At 36.0% G+C, this 18,789-nt stretch overlaps 1 protein-coding gene across 2 annotated transcripts; it reads left to right on the top strand.

Moving 5' to 3' along the window:
• Positions 1–4,099: 4,099 nt before the first annotated feature.
• Positions 4,100–15,717, top strand: LOC107045934 (tubulin alpha-2/alpha-4 chain). 2 transcript variants are annotated; one of them, XM_015268346.1, is made up of 8 exons: positions 4,100–4,180; positions 9,637–9,859; positions 10,791–11,092; positions 11,228–11,320; positions 13,597–13,782; positions 13,860–14,108; positions 15,103–15,266; positions 15,351–15,717. In XM_015268346.1, exons 1-8 carry the CDS (start codon positions 4,178–4,180, stop codon positions 15,472–15,474), a joined length of 1,344 nt encoding a protein of 447 aa, XP_015123832.1. In that variant the 5' UTR covers positions 4,100–4,177; the 3' UTR covers positions 15,475–15,717. The 2 variants fall into 2 exon arrangements, with proteins under 2 accessions (XP_015123832.1, XP_015123831.1); XM_015268345.1 differs by lacking the exon at positions 4,100–4,180 and adding an exon at positions 8,087–8,216.
• The last annotated feature ends 3,072 nt before the right edge of the window (positions 15,718–18,789 follow it).

The raw sequence follows: 18,789 nt of genomic DNA on the forward strand, positions 1-18,789 counted from the left end.
AACCTTTAATAATGTAAGGGTCAAATCCTTGTAATATTACAGAAATTTAATATTGATGGGGATCTCTGAGTGGGAAGAAATAATTATTATTTGTTTAGTTTATTTTCACGTGTATATTTCCTGGGTTTTTACATTTTATTCCCTTCCCCGTCCCCATACAAAAGTGGCAAAATACATGAGTCAGCGCCATCAAGGCTATAATAGAGAGAGAAAAGTATAATACCTTACATGTAGGAATAATTGTTATTAAGTGTTATAGATGACTCCTCCACATTTCACGTTATGGTTCAATGAAAAATATTTGATTGTGAAAAATAATAGATTTTCATTTTCCTATGTAATTTATTTTCCTGCAATTTTTTCACAGAAATCTATGACAATGCAAAATATATTTGTCGAACAATTTTTCGATAGAATAAGTTGTTTGAAAATATAACAAAACTCGAAGACTTTCTATTGTTATTTTCTTCTATTTTTTTCAGAAAAAATGCGAAATTCTGACAGGAAATCGGCAAAAATTAAACAGACTTGAAAAAAAATAGTGGCGTTTGTTCGTATACATCATGTGAACAATTTACTGGCGATAGAATCCAATGAGGCGTTAGGAATAAAATGATAATGGGGTTTCAACAACATTGTGATGAAACAATTTCAAATTTCATGGACATTTCACTGGTAATTTTCGGGAGAGTAACATTGAATTCGAATTTGGCGGGGGAGGGGAAGGGGATGATGAAATTTGTGATTTCATAAACAATTCGATAGAATGCTAAATTTGTAAACAGCAGGTAGACAAGAATTCCTCAACTCACATGAATTTTCAATCAAAACCAGAATACTCATTACATAAATGCTCTGAATTTTCCTCGGAATTTTGGATTGATTGGGAATTCAAGTATACACTGTTAGAAACTTTTATCGAATTTAATTCCGACTGAAATTTCAAGGAATTTCGTCTTTGAAAATTCAGAATTTCGTAGAAAAATCAAAGAGAACGGTCAATTTCAGTTCCATTTTTTTCTGAAAATAAATAGAAAACCAGAAAATGCTGGCAAATATATTCTAGAATTTTCAGGACAGTGAAACTGTATGCGATTTAGGGGGAAAAAATTATGAAATTTCAGATTTCACTGAAAATTCAATGTAATTTGGCATATTCACATTAAATTGGCAATTCAAATAAATTAAGAAATTCTCGTCTTTATACTGCTTTAAATTCTGGAATTTTACTGAACTTTCAGTGAAACCTGAAATGTTATAATTTTTGTTTCCGAATAGAAGCATTGTATTTCTCAAAACTAATTCTGGTCTCAGGAATCAGAATATGATGTTTTTGGAGCACGTCCGTATGTATGTATGTGTGTGTATGTGTATATGCGTGTGACTGATTCAGTCTTGCCACGGTCATTAAAAAATAATTATCCAAATCAATTGAATTTGCGGTATAAATATTCGTATTCACGTTATCTAGACCGAGTTCGAACATGGTCTCGATGCCATTATCAGTTTTCGAATTATAGCCAAAAAACCATACGTCAACATCGAACCAACCTTGGACCAACCTTCGGCCAACCTTGCGCATACCTTGAATTAACCTTGTGCCAATATTGCGACAACGTTGCACTAAGCTTGCGTCAACCTTGGACTAATATTGTTTTATCCTATGCGGGTCTCACGAGCGTCTTATGGGGGTCTTATGGATATTATGGAGGTCTTATAGGGGTTTTATGGGGATATCATGGGGATCTTATATCCATTCGTAAGCATATTGCTAATTTATTAGCAAAAACAGGTACAATAATTGATAAAAATTGAAAGCAATATCCCACTTGTTTTCCCTAAATCGCATTCAGTGTCACTGTTCTGAAAATGAGTAATCAACTGTTAATAAACCGACGTCCAGTGGTCGCGGTCATTAAATCGTTAGTTTGGCCTGACGACTACCCAGGTAGGAATTATATAGGCTGACGATGGAAACAAGCCTGGGCGAGCCTAGGTTTGGTGAGGGTCAGTGACTCAGGCCTGGGACGGGCTTGATTTCATCGTTTACTCGAGCCTGAAATGAGGGCGATTCAAAGGGCCATTGCCGAGGTTCAGTTCAGGCCTAGCCTAGGCTTTGAGTATTGAGGCTCAGTAAGTCAAGGCTTATTTGAGCCTATGCACGGCCCCAAAAATGAAAGGTAGTTTCGATTATATTCCTTAATTTTTCTAATCGATTAACGTTTCTCATGCTAATAAAACACTCGGAGACGCCAGAAATGTCGAAATAAACAATTTTTTTTTTCATCTGGGGCCAAAGTGTCATCTTGGATTTTTCAGGGGAAAGTAGACTGTCGGCAAAACCGAATTTGTCCGCCGAGTGGACGTTGATTCTGTATTTTCTGGCCCGCCTAATGCCACTGCGCCCCTCACTTGCCCCAGAAATGCAGAAATCAAAAAATTTTTTTTTCCACCCGGAACCATAGTGCCATATTTAGGCTTTTTTCGGGGGGAAAGTCGACTTTCGCCAAAATCGAATTTTTCCGCCGAGTGAAAGTTGATTCTGTATTTTCTGGCCCGCCTAATGCCACTGCGCCTCTCACTTGCCCCAGAAATGCAGAAATAAAAAAAAATTTATTTTCACCCGGAGCCAAAGTGCCATAGTTGGGCTTTTTTCGGGGGGAAAGTCGACTGTCGCCAAAATCGAATTTTTCCGCCGAGTGAAAGTCGATTCTGTATTTTCTGGCCCGCCTAATGCCACTGAGACTCTCACTTGCTTCAGAAATGCAGAAATAAAACATTTTTTTTACACGAGGAACTGTACATAGTCCCGTCAGTCTTTTTCATAAGTTGCTCTGGCTTCATAAAAGGGGTTACGAAGCAATAAGAAATTATTTGAACACATATTCGTAAACATTAGTATGATTTATTTGAAAGAAGTGCGATTGAGCCTTTAAAATTTTGTAATTCAAGTCTTGGACCAAGCCTTGGCGCCAAGCATTGTTCAAGCCTTATGGACTAAGTCTAAAACGAGGTTATCATTTTGGAGCTGAAGGAGGGCCGATCCAAGGCTGAGCTCCAGCCCTGGTTGAGCATTTCCAATCCTTGCTCCAGGACTTGATGAGTCCTGTTTCTATCGTCAATTCCTACCTGTACCTGGGTAGACGGTCGTGGGTTCGAATCCCAGCCGGTGTGGAATTTTTAACTTCTGATCACAGGGGTTGGGGATTCCACTGAGTGGCTGGGGATCGAATCTCAGCTGGGAAGGGCCCTTAACTTCTGTGAAGGGCTAAGGGCCTACCTGGGCCGGGTTCTGCTTATCACGGCTCGGCCTATCTTGGCTCTGGGGGAGCGGGAGGTTGCTAATGGAGTAACCGACTGTACCCACATGGGTTTCTGTGGTTTTTCATGTCTCTTCAGTGACGAGGAGTGAATACGGTACAGCGCACAAAGTCGGCCACAGACGCAGTGATAGGTTGGGAGGAACGATGGTATCAATTCTTACGGATTGATACGAGCACCTCTGCTCAGGGCACGCACCCTGTTGAAAAACCATCAAAAACCCCCCTCGCTGAAAAACTTACATAAAGTAGGTATAAGTAAGGCGACGTTAAAAAAAACTGTTCATGAAATTTTAATTTTTTTTCTAACAGTATATATTCACCCGAATTTTCGGAATTTCTATTAATTTCCATGAAATGATTGAACCGAAATTCCCAGTTCCCATTGCTTTTGCCATAAAATTTTGAATCTTCAATTACAAAATTTCAGTGGAACTATCATCTGATGAAAGTTTGTAGGAAAAGTACAGGAAATTCCAGTCAAAATTTTTCAACAGTGAACGTAACCAAAACCTCGAATCATGAAATGAATAAACAATGCCCCAAGAATCAATGCCACTGTTTACAAAAGTGCCAATGACCTTCCCCCATTGTTTGCATCCATCACCTAGCACGAATATGTATGTCATTAAAAGTACAGTGCACTGCAGGCAAAACAGATAGAAGATATGCTAATCTACACGAATCCATGTGCACTATAGTGCTCGAGAGGTTCGTGCTAGGTATCCCAGTGGCATCACTCGATTAATACGCCAGGTAGTGTAGTGATCTGGACGTGGAACTGGTCAGACGGCTAGTCCGTGCACACCTGGAGTCGGATATTCCAATTGGTTGAGAGAGATTTTCATTTTCGAAACATGGTGAGTCCCTTCCTTTGACGGAGATAAAAATCAACAAAAAATTGCACGAGAAATTGAATATTTAAACAGTTCTTCTTGGCCTTTTCACTAATAGATCTCAATTTTTACTGTTCGTTTGTGAAAAATTGCGTTGCAAAGGACAGAATTTCTTCTCTATTTCTCATTTCTCTCTTTCATTTCAATTAAATCTCCTAAAATATAGTTTCCCTCGTCGATTGCCTAGATTGTACGGTAATTTTTCATGATTTTTTGTCCTTTTTCAATACATTTTTTTAATTAAAGGCCAGAATTATTCCTGTTATTTATTACATGTATATTCTAGTGACAACTGCACCTCTAGGTAGTATACCGTTAATGTGTTCTGTCACCCCATTATTATGAACCTATCATAAGTCTGTAGTTAAATCATGAAGGGTATGGTAGGGCTATACCCTTACATTATCCATGAAAACTTTGAGACAATATCACGGAGTAATCAATAATTGAATGGAATTTCTTGAAAATGAAATTTTACCGTTTGTTAGTAAAAACGACGGTGCGAAGGACAAAATTCCTTTTCTACTTCCCATTTTTCTCCTTCATTTCAATTAAATCTCCTAAAATATAATTTCGCTCGCCGATTGCCTAGATTGCACTGTAAAATTTTGATTTTGAATTTGTTCTCTTTCGTATATCCTCTCGGATTTATATGATTTCTCCTGTACCTGTGAAAACCTCACTTGAAGGAAAAAACCTACTCAGGTACAGTCATCTCGTTTACGAGACTCCCGCTCGACAATGAAACCGTGTGATTGAGAGTGTCAGAAAATTTGGTGACAGCCGGGAAACGAACACAGGACCCCGCATGCCAATCTCACACTTTTTTTTAAAACCAAGTTTTTATTCAAAAACACTTCAATATTTACGCTATATAGGGGAGGGTGGGGCGAAACGGACCCCTAGGGCAAAACGGACCACTAACAGAAAATTGATAATTTCTGTAACTGATTTTTACACAGAGTTTAATTAATCTCGATCAAATCAACGTGGTTCATAAGTAACGAAATATTTCTTGCATTAATACCTACCTGATCAAAAAGTTTTTCAAAATTATTTGTAATTCCAGTGATAATATTTTGGTGCAGACCAGATGCCCAACTGGGAATTCTTTTCTTTTCTCCAAAGTGTTCATTATTTTCATTATTATTTTCAATATTGTATGATGTTCTTAAGGATGTTCTACACCCTTTCTGCCAAAATTCATGTTTTTTAAATTTTTCTGGCAAACTTATGATGGAATTGACGTGAAAAAATATAACGTTTTTGCGTTTTGTCATTATTCAATGACTGATGAAATTTTAAGGTGGTGCGAACATTTTCCTGCGTTTTCTCTAAACTTTTAAAAAGAATCACAAAACTGTAGAAAAAACGCATGAAAATTATCGCACCACTACGCAACTTCGTGAGCCATTAAAGAATGACAAACCACAAAATCCTTATATTTTTTCACGTCACTCCCATCGATAATTTGCCAGAAAAATGAAAACAACGTCAATTTTGGCTAAAAGGGTGTCGAACATCCTTAATAAATTGCGTGAATGATTGTTTAATTTATTGGAAAAAACTGATTCTACAAATGTGTATTCTGGATTAATTTTGGAGCTTATCGTTTACATTTTGTCATTTCTCTTTTGATTCCTAATTTGAGAATCGGATTTAATTAAATCATTAGCAATTTTGAATTATTTGCAGACTTTAGAAGCCAATCTCACACTCTAACCACGCAGCTACACGCGACCACGGCCGTCGGTTCAGATTGTACAGTAATTTTTCATGATTTCTTTTCCTTGTCAATACCTTTTTCTGAATGATAGAAATGTAACTGCAGATATTATTTCTATTATTTATTCCATGGATAGCCTCTCGCGTTTTTTAGATTCCCCTCCACGTGTCAATCCAAAAAACAAATAATAATTAAGAAGCTATAATTATCATTATAATGTAGATATAAACACAAACGCCATATGGATACGTGATTTCCATACGTTCGGACTAGTGAAAATAACAGCACGTCTAGGTATTATACCGTTAATCCCCTCTGTCACCCCATTATTATGAACCTGTCATAAGTCTATGGATTATTCATGAAGGGTATAGTAGGGCTATACCCTCGCATTATCAATAAAAACTCTGAAACAATATCAGAGGAATAATCAATTGTTGAATGGAATTTATCGAAACTAGCAATTACTAATTTTTTTATTAATTTTAGAACGACATGGAATGGTAGAGGTTGTTTTTCATCGAAGTAAACTTTGAAAGAACTTATATTAGAACAATTGTAGCTATTTTGATGAAATCTATTCACCTTCCGATGTTTTGAAAATGTTTATTAAAATTCATGACTTATCTGCCAGTTGAGTTTTTGAGGAATATTTCGGAATCTAAGGGAGATAGCGAAATTTTTGTAATCTTATTTGTTGTAGCTCTCAATCGGCTCTACAGAAAAGGTTATAACAAAAGTTTGGCTTTTTCCCTTAGATTCCGAGATATTCATCGAAAACGGGTCAATAGTCAAAACTGACTTGTACTGTTTTACCACTTCAAAATGCCTTTAATGGTCACTTTCTAGACCTAGGACTTTCAAAACAATTCCTCATTGTATCAATTTTTCAATAAATATTTCATCGATAGTTTTTTTTAAGGGGAGACTACTATGATTTTAAAGAGTCGTGGGTTATTGGAGTGAGACTTTTCATACGTTGAAGATCGATTATATAGATCTGAATACGAATAATTAGTGCAAAAAAAAATTTGTTTATTGTTCGTTTGCCCGAAAATGCTTAAAATGCTAAAAACAGTGCAGGGCCTCCAGTTGTTGAGCTACAAAACATTTTTTTTTTTGCAAAATTTTCGGAAAAATGTGTGGAACAACAATTACGAGCCAGTTTTTTAGAATTCGACTCCTACACAGCTGATTTCGTTTCTTTTTTCATAACACAAAATTCACTATTTGTGTAAAAAAATACAAAAAAAGCAAATTTAGCCATGTAAGAGGCGAATTAAAAAAAAACTAGCTCGTAATTGTTATTCCACACATTTTTCCGAAAATTTTGAAAAAAAAAATCATTCGTAGCTCAAAAATTGGAGCCCCTAGGCTGTTTTTGGCATTTTAAGTGTTTTCGGGCAAACGAACAATAAAAAAAAATTGTTTTGCACTAATTATTCGTTTTCAGATCTATATAATCGATCTTCAACGTATGAAAAGTCTCACTCCAATAACCCACGACTTTTAAAACTCATAGTAGTCTCCCCTTGACTGATCGTAAACTAGAAAATTGAAGTTTGATTTGATGTAAAGAAAAAATTGAAAAGTAAATAACAACTGTGAAGTAATATGAACCGTAACGAAACAAGTCAGATACAGAACTTCGATTGTTAAACAGAGAATGTTTCTCGACTTTAAAAGCTATTTCTTATCAATAATTTTTCAACTGATTATAGACTGGAAAGATTAAAGTGTCATTTCGCTTAAACAAGAAATTGAAAAGCAGTCGTAAGTGAATTGACGGAATGACAATAGTCATCCTTATCATAACCATCATCCGCAAAAATACATATCTTCCATGCAGATACGATCCAGCTGCTATGGTTACAGCTCGACAACCTTTGGAATCGATTTCATACGAGTTGCACGCCATGCTATTGCATGTAAACGATCGGAATAAACCTATACCCTTTGTCTCTAATGTTAACAATGCTGATATGGCAAACAGAAATGCTTCTGCAATTTTGTCGAAGTGCCGTGGATTATTGATGCCTTCGGGCTAGGTCAAGGCATACAACTGACTTTTTATGTGAAGGTGTTGGAGGCGACTTGGAGACATGTAGAATATCGTGGGGACATTAGTTGTGGCTTAACGGAAGGCACGAGCGTGTCGATTTTATCACTTGCAAATTGGTTCTTTTCTTCGTTTCAATCTTTGTATTTTTTATTTACTTTTCCTTTTTATTTGGTATAAGAATGGCTTTTATTAATGAGCGAATGGCGAAGAAGGTAAAGATCATTTTTATTTGTTTTCTTTTTGTTTTCGAGTGGAAGCATTGAAATTGCTCTATTCGGAGATTTTATAATTTTTCACCTGGCGGTCGACTTTTAGAAAATCCAAGAACGACTAAAATAATTCCACAAACATTGTAAAAAAAAGGACATTTTTCGACCTTTTTCCACAAGTTTTACTGCAAAATCTACAGAACCGCTGACGCGATGTTGTTCAGAATCCAATCAATTCTAAGTTACATGAAGACACGTCGATTAAGTGAAAAAAAAATTGAATCGCATTGTTTTTTCAGGAGAAATCGTAGCACAAAATTTTGGTCACACATATTCCAGTTGAATTTTATTCCTTATAAAGTTCCTCAGCCAGGAGATAATTTGATACTCATCTGAAATCGACTGGAATGTCTCGAAAATGCGAAATAAATAAATTTATTTCATTGCATGTCTTCAGAACTGTTAAACCGATTTTATATATCCTATAAGAATTCATCAAACAATAAAAATGAACCCATTCGGAAGCTTGCCATCAATTTATTGATGATCCTCGTGAACCTCATTTTGACCCTTCATTTCTGACCCTGAATTTTGTAGTCTTAATTTCCAGTACCAAATTTTCATCACCAGAAGTCGATTTGAATTTTTATAATATGGAGATATAAAGACCATTTTGACCCTTGTGACCCTTAGGGTCTGACCCCCATGACCCTTATTTGAACCCTTAGGCTGACCCTTGTGAGCCTCATTTGGAACTGTTTCTGACTCCTCTGACCCTTGTGACCCTTAATTTGACCGTTGTGATCCTTAATCTGAGCCATATGACGCTTAATCTGACCCTTGTGAGCCTTATTTGGAACTGTTTCTGACTCCTCTGACCCTTGTGACCCTTAATCTGACTCTTGTGATCCTTAATCTGAGCCATATGACGCATAATCTGACTCTTGTGAGCCCTATTTGGAACAGTTTCTGACTCCTCTGACCCTTGTGATCCTTAATCTGACCCTTGTGAGCCTTATTTGGAACTGTTTCTGGCTCCTCTGACCCTTGATCTGACCCTTATAACCCGTATTTTGACCCTCGTGATCCTTATTCTAACCCTTATGACCCTTATTCTGACCCTCATGACCATTATTTTGACACTTGTGACCCTTAATTTTGGAGTCTTAATTTCGAGTACCAAATTTTCATCACAGAAGTCGATTTGGATTTTTATAATATAAAGCGAAAAAGTATCTCATCATGAAGATAATTTCATATTCAACTGAAATTGACTGAAATTCATCATTGAACACTGCGATATAAAATGAAGTCTAGTGAATGTAAAAGGTCTAGTCCTCGCCCTCCACGATTCAATTGCTACGTGCCCAAGATAAAAAATCTTGGACAGGTTGATTGACGTGATGTATGTTTACCTCAACAGCGCGAGTGTATATCGATACACATCGGCCAGGCGGGAGTGCAAATGGGCAATGCTTGCTGGGAGTTGTATTGTCTGGAGCATGGAATTCAGCCCGATGGCCAGATGCCAAGTGACGATACATCAACCAGAAGAGACGACTCCTTCGGTACATTTTTCTCGGAGAGCGACACCGGGAAGCATGTCCCCAGGGCTGTTTTCGTTGATTTGGAACCGACTGTTGTAGGCAAGATTTCAAAAAAATTCTTGTGCTTTTTTCCTTTTTACGATTTTTTTTTATTGTAAGCATTTAAACCTTACGGTTTATTCTGCTGTACGAATACAATGATTTTGTATAAATTTACACAAATGATAATTCCTTCATATCACGTACGAAAAAATCCTATGGAGAATTCGAATATTTCCTATAGGATTTTTCTGGTGGGATTTCCTATAGGATTTCCTATAGAATTCACTATAGGGTTTTTTATAGAAAGTAACACACAAAATTGAGACTCGTAACCAATCGGTCTCTAATTTTTTTTTTTAATTCCTTGTCATTAAGAGGCCTTGGAAGTGAGGATAGAAAACATTAAAAAAAAAAAATGAAAAAATTTACTTTTGGAGGAAGATTGATAAAATAATTAACAAAATTGCAATTTTCAACAATTATGAGCATTTTCTAAAAATCATTTATAAACAACCAATTTTCCACCGTAAAAATCATTTGTTTAGAATCGTAACAAATTTATTCGTATTCAGAATTTTACCAGAACTCGAGTTCATGCCTCAAAAAAAAGCTTTCCAAACATTTAAACAATTTAAATTTTTTATTTATAAACAATTATTATAAATCGTTAAAAAAAAATTCTGTGCAAAATGTAATTTGAATTCGCTGAATATTCATGATTTTCTCTTCGAATTTTTCTCGCGCAAGTTAATTAACAAATTTGATGACTAAAAATGGTTGTACCAAATTGTAAAAGATCCTTGGATATCCTTAACTTGAAGTCTGAATTATAATTCTCCTATTTTTTGGTACGAAAAACGGAAAGAATCTACAAAAATGATTTGAAAAATCAAATTAAATGAAAAATTGAATGAAAAATATCATTGAAATAGAAAAATTGACCTCAAAAACGATATCCTTGATTGAATTTTTTTCACTCTATCTTTAGACGAAGTGAGAACAGGAACATACAGACAGCTATTTCACCCTGAGCAGCTAATAACCGGAAAAGAAGACGCGGCAAACAATTACGCCCGGGGTCATTACACAATAGGAAAGGAAATAGTTGACCTAACCCTGGATCGAATCCGTAGACTAGCGGAGCAATGTCGTGGCCTCCAGGGCTTCCTCATATTCCATTCCTTCGGAGGTGGGACAGGCTCTGGATTCTCCAGTTTACTCATGGAGAGACTCTCCGTTGAATATCCCAAGAAGAGCAAACTCACCTTCAGCATTTATCCAGCCCCCCAGGTAACCCTTGTTTTATTTTCTCCTTCTCATGGGAGGGTGGGGTACAAGGTAAAGCTCATGGTGAGAATGAATTTTTAACAGGGTGAATTTTGCTTGTATGATGAAAGGTGCATTCAAGGATTATATGGCTTTCAGGTGTCCACTGCCGTTGTCGAGCCATACAATGCCATTCTTTACACACACCCCACCCTTGAACATTGTGAGGTGGCGTTTATTGTCGATAATCAGGTGAGAAATATGCAAATTATGAAATAAAAACTTGTTTAAGAGCCCTCAGAAGCAAAACAAACTACTGAAATTGGGGAAAACTTTGCGCCATGAATTCTCAATCGAAGCGGGATGAAAAAATCCGAAGCAAAGGTTAAAAAATTCGTTCTTCTCTTAGGAACTGGATTAAAGGTGACAGAACTATTTGCCGCAATACATCAATTCAACACATAGTTTATTCAACTCATAGTTTATTCAACACATACATATCGGGCAGCGACACATATTTCAAATTCTATGTAAATTTAAAAACACAGGAGTCATTGACCTGCCTGTATTTGAATAGGAATAAATATCAAAACAAATTCGAATTCCTGCGGAAATGATTTGTTGATTTTTATTTTCGACGACAGGTGGAAATGGTAAGTCATTGTATCGTTTGTGATCTGGATTATTGTAGGCGCGCTATGAGACCTTCTCTCACAAAAATTTTCAAGGAATGGGAAACGTGCCATACAATGCCATTCTTTATACACACCCCACCCTTGAACATTGTGATCCTTAATGTGACCCATATGACGCTTAATCTGACCCTTGTGAGCCTCATTTGGAACTGTTTCTGACTCCTCTGACCCTTGTGACCCTTAATCTGACCGTTGTGATCCTTAATCTGACCCATATGACGCTTAATCTGACCCTTGTGAGCCTTATTTGGAACTGTTTCTAACTCCTCTGACCCTTGTGACCCTTTGTGAGGTGGCGTTTATTGTCGATAATCAGGTGAGAAATATGCAAATTGTGAAATAAAAACTTGTTTAAGAGCCCTCAGAAGCAAAACAAACTATTGAAATGGGGGAAAACTTTGCGCCATGAATTCTCAATCGAAGCGGGATGAAAAAATCCGAAGCAAAGGTTAAAAAATTCGTTCTTTTCTTAGGAACTGGATTAAAGGTGACAGAACTATTTGCCGCAATACATCAATTCAACACATAGTTTATTCAACTCATAGTTTATTCAACACATACATATCGGGCAGCGACACATATTTCAAATTCTATGTAAATTTAAAAACACAGGAGTCATTGACCTGCCTGTATTTGAATAGGAATAAATATCAAAACAAATTCGAATTCCTGCGGAAATGATTTGTTGATTTTTATTTTCGACGACAGGTGGAAATGGTAAGTCATTGTATCGTTTGTGATCTGGATTATTTGAGAGGCGTAGCTCATGATGTTAACCCGTAGGAAACATACCTTAAAATTGCACATATTGAACGGAACCATTTTTATATGCCTCAAGTTACTATCTTGCTTCGTTTTGGCAGAAGAACCTTTCCAGAACGTACTAATAAATTTATAAAAACTATTTTATTGGAACCGATTGGGAGTTGTGAGAGATTCTCTCATCGCGCGCCTAAAATCAGTGGGGAGATGCGTTTTATTCCCATATTGGCAGCCAACTTGATTCCAACGTTGAAATTTTTCATCTTTCCCTAAATATTAGAGTCAAAATACATTTTTTCAACAGATGATGCAATTAATCTCATGATCGAACTCTGTTAAGATTGGGAAGAATATTTTAAATCACAACTGGATTCATTTCAACAATAATTTTTTTAGTCATCGATGAAAAACGATCGGTCATGTACGCACATATACATCCATTCATCCGAACATGGTCTAAAAATAGCATATTCAAACTCCTGAGATTAAAATTAGTTATCCTGATACAAAACATTGGAAATGGTGGATTTGATGAATACAATTTTTCCATTCGGAAGCAAAAACACTATTACGCACTCGTATCAAACTATACTATACACGGTTAGAAATTTTTTGAAATTTCATGGAAAATATTCTAGTAAATTTCGTGAGAGTTACATTGAATCGGATTTAGGAAACAAATGGTTATGAAATTTCAAGTTTTAAGTAGAATTCCCGGAAATTGATGAGTTTTCAGTGGGAGTGAGATGGAAGTTTTACAGCTCGATTAAATTTTCAGTGGAACATAAATATTCAGAAAGAAAATGACATGAATTTTCAATTCTTCCCAGAATTTTCCAGATTTTTCTAAATTTTCACAGAATAATTGAACTTAAATCAAGTGTCTTATTGATTTTCAGATCATTTGAACAGAAAATCAATGGACTATTTGATTTGTCAATGACAAGATTTCCTGAAATTTCAGTGTAACTTGAACACGATAAAATTTCTGGAATTTGTTGTCTATTTTACTGACTACTCTCCTTATATAAATTCAACATCAATTTATGAAAAAACCATTATTTCCCTCAGGCTATTTACGAGCTCTGTAGAAGAAACTTGAGCATCGAGAGACCAAGCTATACAAATTTAAACAGACTAATCGGCCAAATTGTCTCGTCCATAACCGCGAGTTTGCGATTCGATGGGGCTCTCAATGTCGACCTCACAGAATTCCAAACGAATCTAGTCCCTTACCCTCGCATTCACTTCCCACTGGTAAGTGGAACATGTAATTTGAAATCGAACAAAATTCCCGTTGACCTGATTATACGATTTTCTTGGTTTCACAATAGGCCACGTATGCTCCAGTTCTGTCGGCGGATAAAGCCGGTCACGAGAGGTCAACAGTTGCGGATATTACAGCGTCATGCTTCGAACCGAATCATCAGATGGTTAATTGCGATCCCAGACGGGGCAAGTATATGGCCGTTTGCATGCTGTATCGGGGGGATGTGGTTCCTAAGGATGTTAATTATGCTATTGCAATGATCAAGAAGCAGAAGCATGTGCAATTTGTTGAGTGGTGTCCCACCGGTTTCAAAGTAAATATTTTATTCATCTAGTGATAATTCTAGTGGTTTGGGTTGACATTACTCGTGTTGTTAATTATTATATCAAAAGTTGATTTTAATTTTAATAATATAGAGAGCCCCATATGACTCTCATTAACCTTATTCTAACCCTTATTTTGACTCCCATGACCCTTATTCTGAACCTTGTAACCTTTAATCTGACCCTTGTGACCCTTAGTCTCACGCTCGTACCCTTTATTCTGACCCTCATTATAATCCTAGTGACCCTTATTTTGACCCCTTGCGACCCTTATTTTGACCCTCATGACCCTTATTTTGAACCTTACTTTGATCATAACCCTTACTTAAGCCCTTGTAATCCTTAATCTGACCCTTACGGCCCTTACTCTCACCCTCGTGACCTTTATTCTGATCCTCATTGTAATCCTCGCGACCCTTATTTCAACCCTTGCAACCCTTATTTTAACCCTGTTGAACCTTAGTTTGGTCCCCATGACCCTTATTCTGAACCTTATTTTGACCATAACCTTCATTCTGACCCATGTGACCCGTAGTCTCACCGTGAAATTTATTTTGACCCTCATTATAATCCTCGTGACCCCTATTTTGACCCTTGCGACCCTTATTTTAACCCTGTTGAACTTTAGTTTCATCCCCATGACCCTTATTTTGACCCCCATGACCCTTATTCTGAACCTTATTTTGACCATAACCTTCATTCTGACCCTTGTGACCCTTACGACCCTTAGTCTTACCCTCGTGAGCTTTATTCAGACCCTCATTATAATCCTTGTGACCCTTATTTCCATTCTGGTGAACCTTAGTTTGGTCCCCATGACCCTTAATTTGACCCCCATCACCCTTATCTAGACCCTTATTCTGACCCTTGTAACCCCTAATTTGACCCTTCATTTCTGACCCATAATTCTGGAGTCTTAATTTCGAGTACCAAATTTTCATCACCAGAAGTCTACTTAGATTTAGATTTTCTTGACTTTATCAGGTAGGAATCAATTATCAACCACCAACAGTAGTTCCTGGAGGTGATTTAGCGCGAACAGAAAGAGCAGTTTGTTGTCTATGTAATACAACAGCGATCGTTGAGGCCTGGGCACGAATTGATCATAAATTCGATCTGATGTACTCCAAAAGGGCCTTTGTACATTGGTAAATTCTTCAGAATATTCATTCCATCAAAATTAGTTATGTCATTTTTTTTCCTTTTTCCTTATTCTACTTGGTTTTAATTAGGTTCGTCGGTGAGGGAATGGAGGAGGGAGAATTCTCAGAGGCTCGAGAGGACCTGGCGGCCCTCGAGTTGGACTACCGCGAGGTACAAGAGGACACCGTCCACACCGAGGACGACGAGTACTAAATTTATGACCCAAAACCGCAGTACTTGGAACATCCGAATTTCGCCGCGGGGAAGTCTTCAAATTTCCACGAATCTTCAGCATTAGTGATCACCAGAATTATCATTATTCATGTCTCATTAAATATCTCAAGTGCATTGAGAGAGAAAATTAGTTTTCCTGGAAAATTATGTGTTCCACGGATGAGATGTTTTGTCGTGTTGAATCAATTTAGTTGTAGTCAATAAAGGATGGTTCCATTGAAACATGATAATGTCCGTAGCAGTAATAGTTCTCGTAAGACATTTATGTCTTTTGGGTGAATAGATTGGTTCTATAGAGGATTGGAAGAGAATCCGGTTCTTGTAAGTGAATGTTACACCAAAAAAAAGGTTTATTTAAAGATATGACTAAAAGTCTCATCCAGAAAAAAATCCATATTTTGAGATTTCAAAGCTGTCAAGGATGTTTAGCCAGTGTCGGTAAATTATCGGTAAATGTGTTTTTTTTTCATGGTCAAGGAAAATTCTATAATTTTTTCGGCTGACAGCAAAATATGCAAACGTAACTTTTCTAATGTTGAAAAAAAATTAATGGCAATAGTCTCGGCAGAAGTGAATAAGCTAATTTTTCCTCAAAACGGGCTCTTATGAAATTTATCTCTATAAATAAAAATAAAAATAGAAGGTAATGCGCAAAATCATACTCCATTCAATGGCTAGAACAAAATCTGGGGTACCCGGGGAAAAAGAGGAAATATTTGAATGATTCTATCCCATATAAGCGCATGCTAACGCATGCATTTGGTGCATTTTGTCTATTTCATTTCTAAATAATGAGCATGGGTTTGTGGGTTGTAATTTGTATGAAAGTGAAGGGAAGATCTTCATCTCTCAGTTAAAAAAAAAAAAAAAATTTTTTTCAAATACTTGCGATTTTGGATAAACATCCTTAACACTCGATCACTCGCTCAATGTGCGCGGTACCGTCCGTTTTCGTTTTTTTATATTTTACAGTGTTTCTCGACGCTTAAAAATTCTGCAAAAATTAGAGTTCCTAGTTCAATCGTTTTATTAAGCATTGGCGTTGTCCGTTTTTTTGGGGGGAAATTTTCTAATGATGATTCAATTTTTTTTATTATTAATGGTGATTCAATGCAATTTTTGTGAAAAATCTGCAATTTCTTTTTATCAAATCGGTTAATTTCGATCACGTAAATCCGTTATACTCCATTAAATATTTCCTGGTGGAACATATAATTTTTCGGCAGAACTTTTTTTCTCTCAATGTGTTCACGGAGAGTGAGAGCTGTACACCATTTTTAGAATTTTGTTGAGAGAATCAACAAGAAACATTGTGATTGCTCCAGGTTTAATTGCGCTATTCATTTCTTTTCAACATGTGTGTATGAGAATAATTATGATAATTGGAATAAAAATCTGATTTCAATTGAATTGTTTCTTAATTACTTCAATTAAACGATGAAAAGTCGTTTTCAAAAATCATTTTTCCATATTCTTATTCTATCTGTTGATTTTTTCTCGAAGAAATAAAAGTATTCTCTTCAGAATAGAATTACGATCTCAAGTGAATTTCCATCTAAATAATTCCCCCTTCTCCCTAATGACAATTAATTCAATAAAGAAAATTCTTACTCGAAACTATTAATATTAATTATTTCAAGTGTTCACGTAGAGTCAGAGCTGTGCACCAATTTTAGAATTTTGTTGAGAGGATTAAAAAGGAAAACTGATTCCTTGCGCCATTTATTTATTCAAAATGTGGGTCTTAGAATATTTATAAAAATTTCGCTTTAATTTTTTGTCAATTTCTCCAACTGAACGAATAATCATTTTCAACGATTATTTATTCATTATTCTTACTTCATTTGTTGATTTTTCCTCGCAGAAACAAAAGTAAATATTCTCCTCATAATAGAATACTGATCTCAAGAAAATTCCCATCCAAATAATTCCCCCTTTTCTCCCTAGTTGCAATTAATTCGATAACGAAAATTCGAACTCGCAACTATTAACATTAATTATTTCAACTGTTCCCGTAGAGTCCGACCTGTGCACCAGTTATAGAATTTTGTTTAGAGTATTAAAGCGCCAAATTGAAATTACTTGCACCATTTATCAGATTTCAAAATGTGGGTCTTAGAAAATTTATAAAAACAGTAATAAATACGAAATTTCGCTTCAATTTTTTTTGTTAATTTCTCCAAGTGAACGAATAATCATTTCCAACGATTATTTATTCATTATTCTTACTTCATTTGTTGATTGTTCCTCGCAGAAACAAAAGTAAATATTCTCCTCATAATAGAATACTGATCTCAAGAAAATTCCCATCTAGATAATTCCCCCTTTTCTCCCTAATTCCAATTAATTCCATAACGAAAATTCGTACTCGAAACTATTAACAATAATTATTTCAACTGTTCCCGTACAGTCAGACCTGTGCATCAGTTATAGAATTTTGTTAAGAGGATTAAAGCGCCAAATTGAAATTACTTACACCATTTATCATATTTCAAAATGTGGGTCTTAGAATATTTATAAAAATAGTAATAAATACGAAATTTCGCTACAATTTTTTGTCAATTCCTCCAACTGAACGTCAAATAATCGCTTTTAATAATTATTTCTTCATTATTCTTACTCCATTTGTTGATTTCTCCTCAAATCAAAAATATTCTCCTCATAAACGGAGGAATACGGATATCAAGAAAATTCCTGTCTAAATAATTCCTCCTTTTCTCCCTAATTGCAATTAATTCGATAACGAAAATTCATACTCGAAACTATTAACATTAATTATTTCAACTGTTCCCGTAGAGTCAGACCTGTGCACCAATTATAGAATTTTGTTAAGAGGATTAAAGCGCCAAATTGAAATTACTTGCACCATTTATCAGATTTCAAAATGTGGGTCTTAGAAAATTTATAAAAACAGTAATAAATACGAAATTTCGCTTCAATTTTTTTGTCAATTTCTCCAACTGAACGAATAATCATTTCCAACGATTATTTATTCATTATTCCTACTTCATTTGTTAATTTTTTCTCAAAGAATCACTAATATTCTCCTCATAATGGACTAATGACCCCTCGGAAATTCCCATCTAAATAATTTCCCCCCCTAATTGCAATTAATTCGATAAAGAAGTTCCCTACCCTAAACCGATAACACCGAGTGGCAGTGAATTTAGCGGAGACCGATCGCACCAGTAAACTCCTTGAAATATTGATCCCTGAAAAACGGGATGAGAGCGATGCTACGGCACATGCCCGACTGGCAACTCTCAGCTGGTTGCTCAAAGCCATCCTCCCACC

This window comes from Diachasma alloeum, unplaced genomic scaffold (assembly GCF_001412515.2).
Source record: "Diachasma alloeum isolate Michigan unplaced genomic scaffold, Dall2.0 Dall_scaffold_01136, whole genome shotgun sequence".
NCBI lineage: Eukaryota > Metazoa > Arthropoda > Insecta > Hymenoptera > Braconidae > Diachasma > Diachasma alloeum.

Excerpts from the sequence above, each read along its gene's own strand:
- LOC107045934 (XM_015268345.1), top strand. The coding sequence starts at position 8,184 with ATGGCTTTTATTAATGAGCGAATGGCGAAGAAG. Across the intron at positions 11,321-13,596 it reads CGTTTATTGTCGATAATCAG|GCTATTTACGAGCTCTGTAG; the intron begins GTGAGAAATATG and ends TATTTCCCTCAG. Across the intron at positions 14,109-15,102 it reads GGTGTCCCACCGGTTTCAAA|GTAGGAATCAATTATCAACC; the intron begins GTAAATATTTTA and ends TGACTTTATCAG.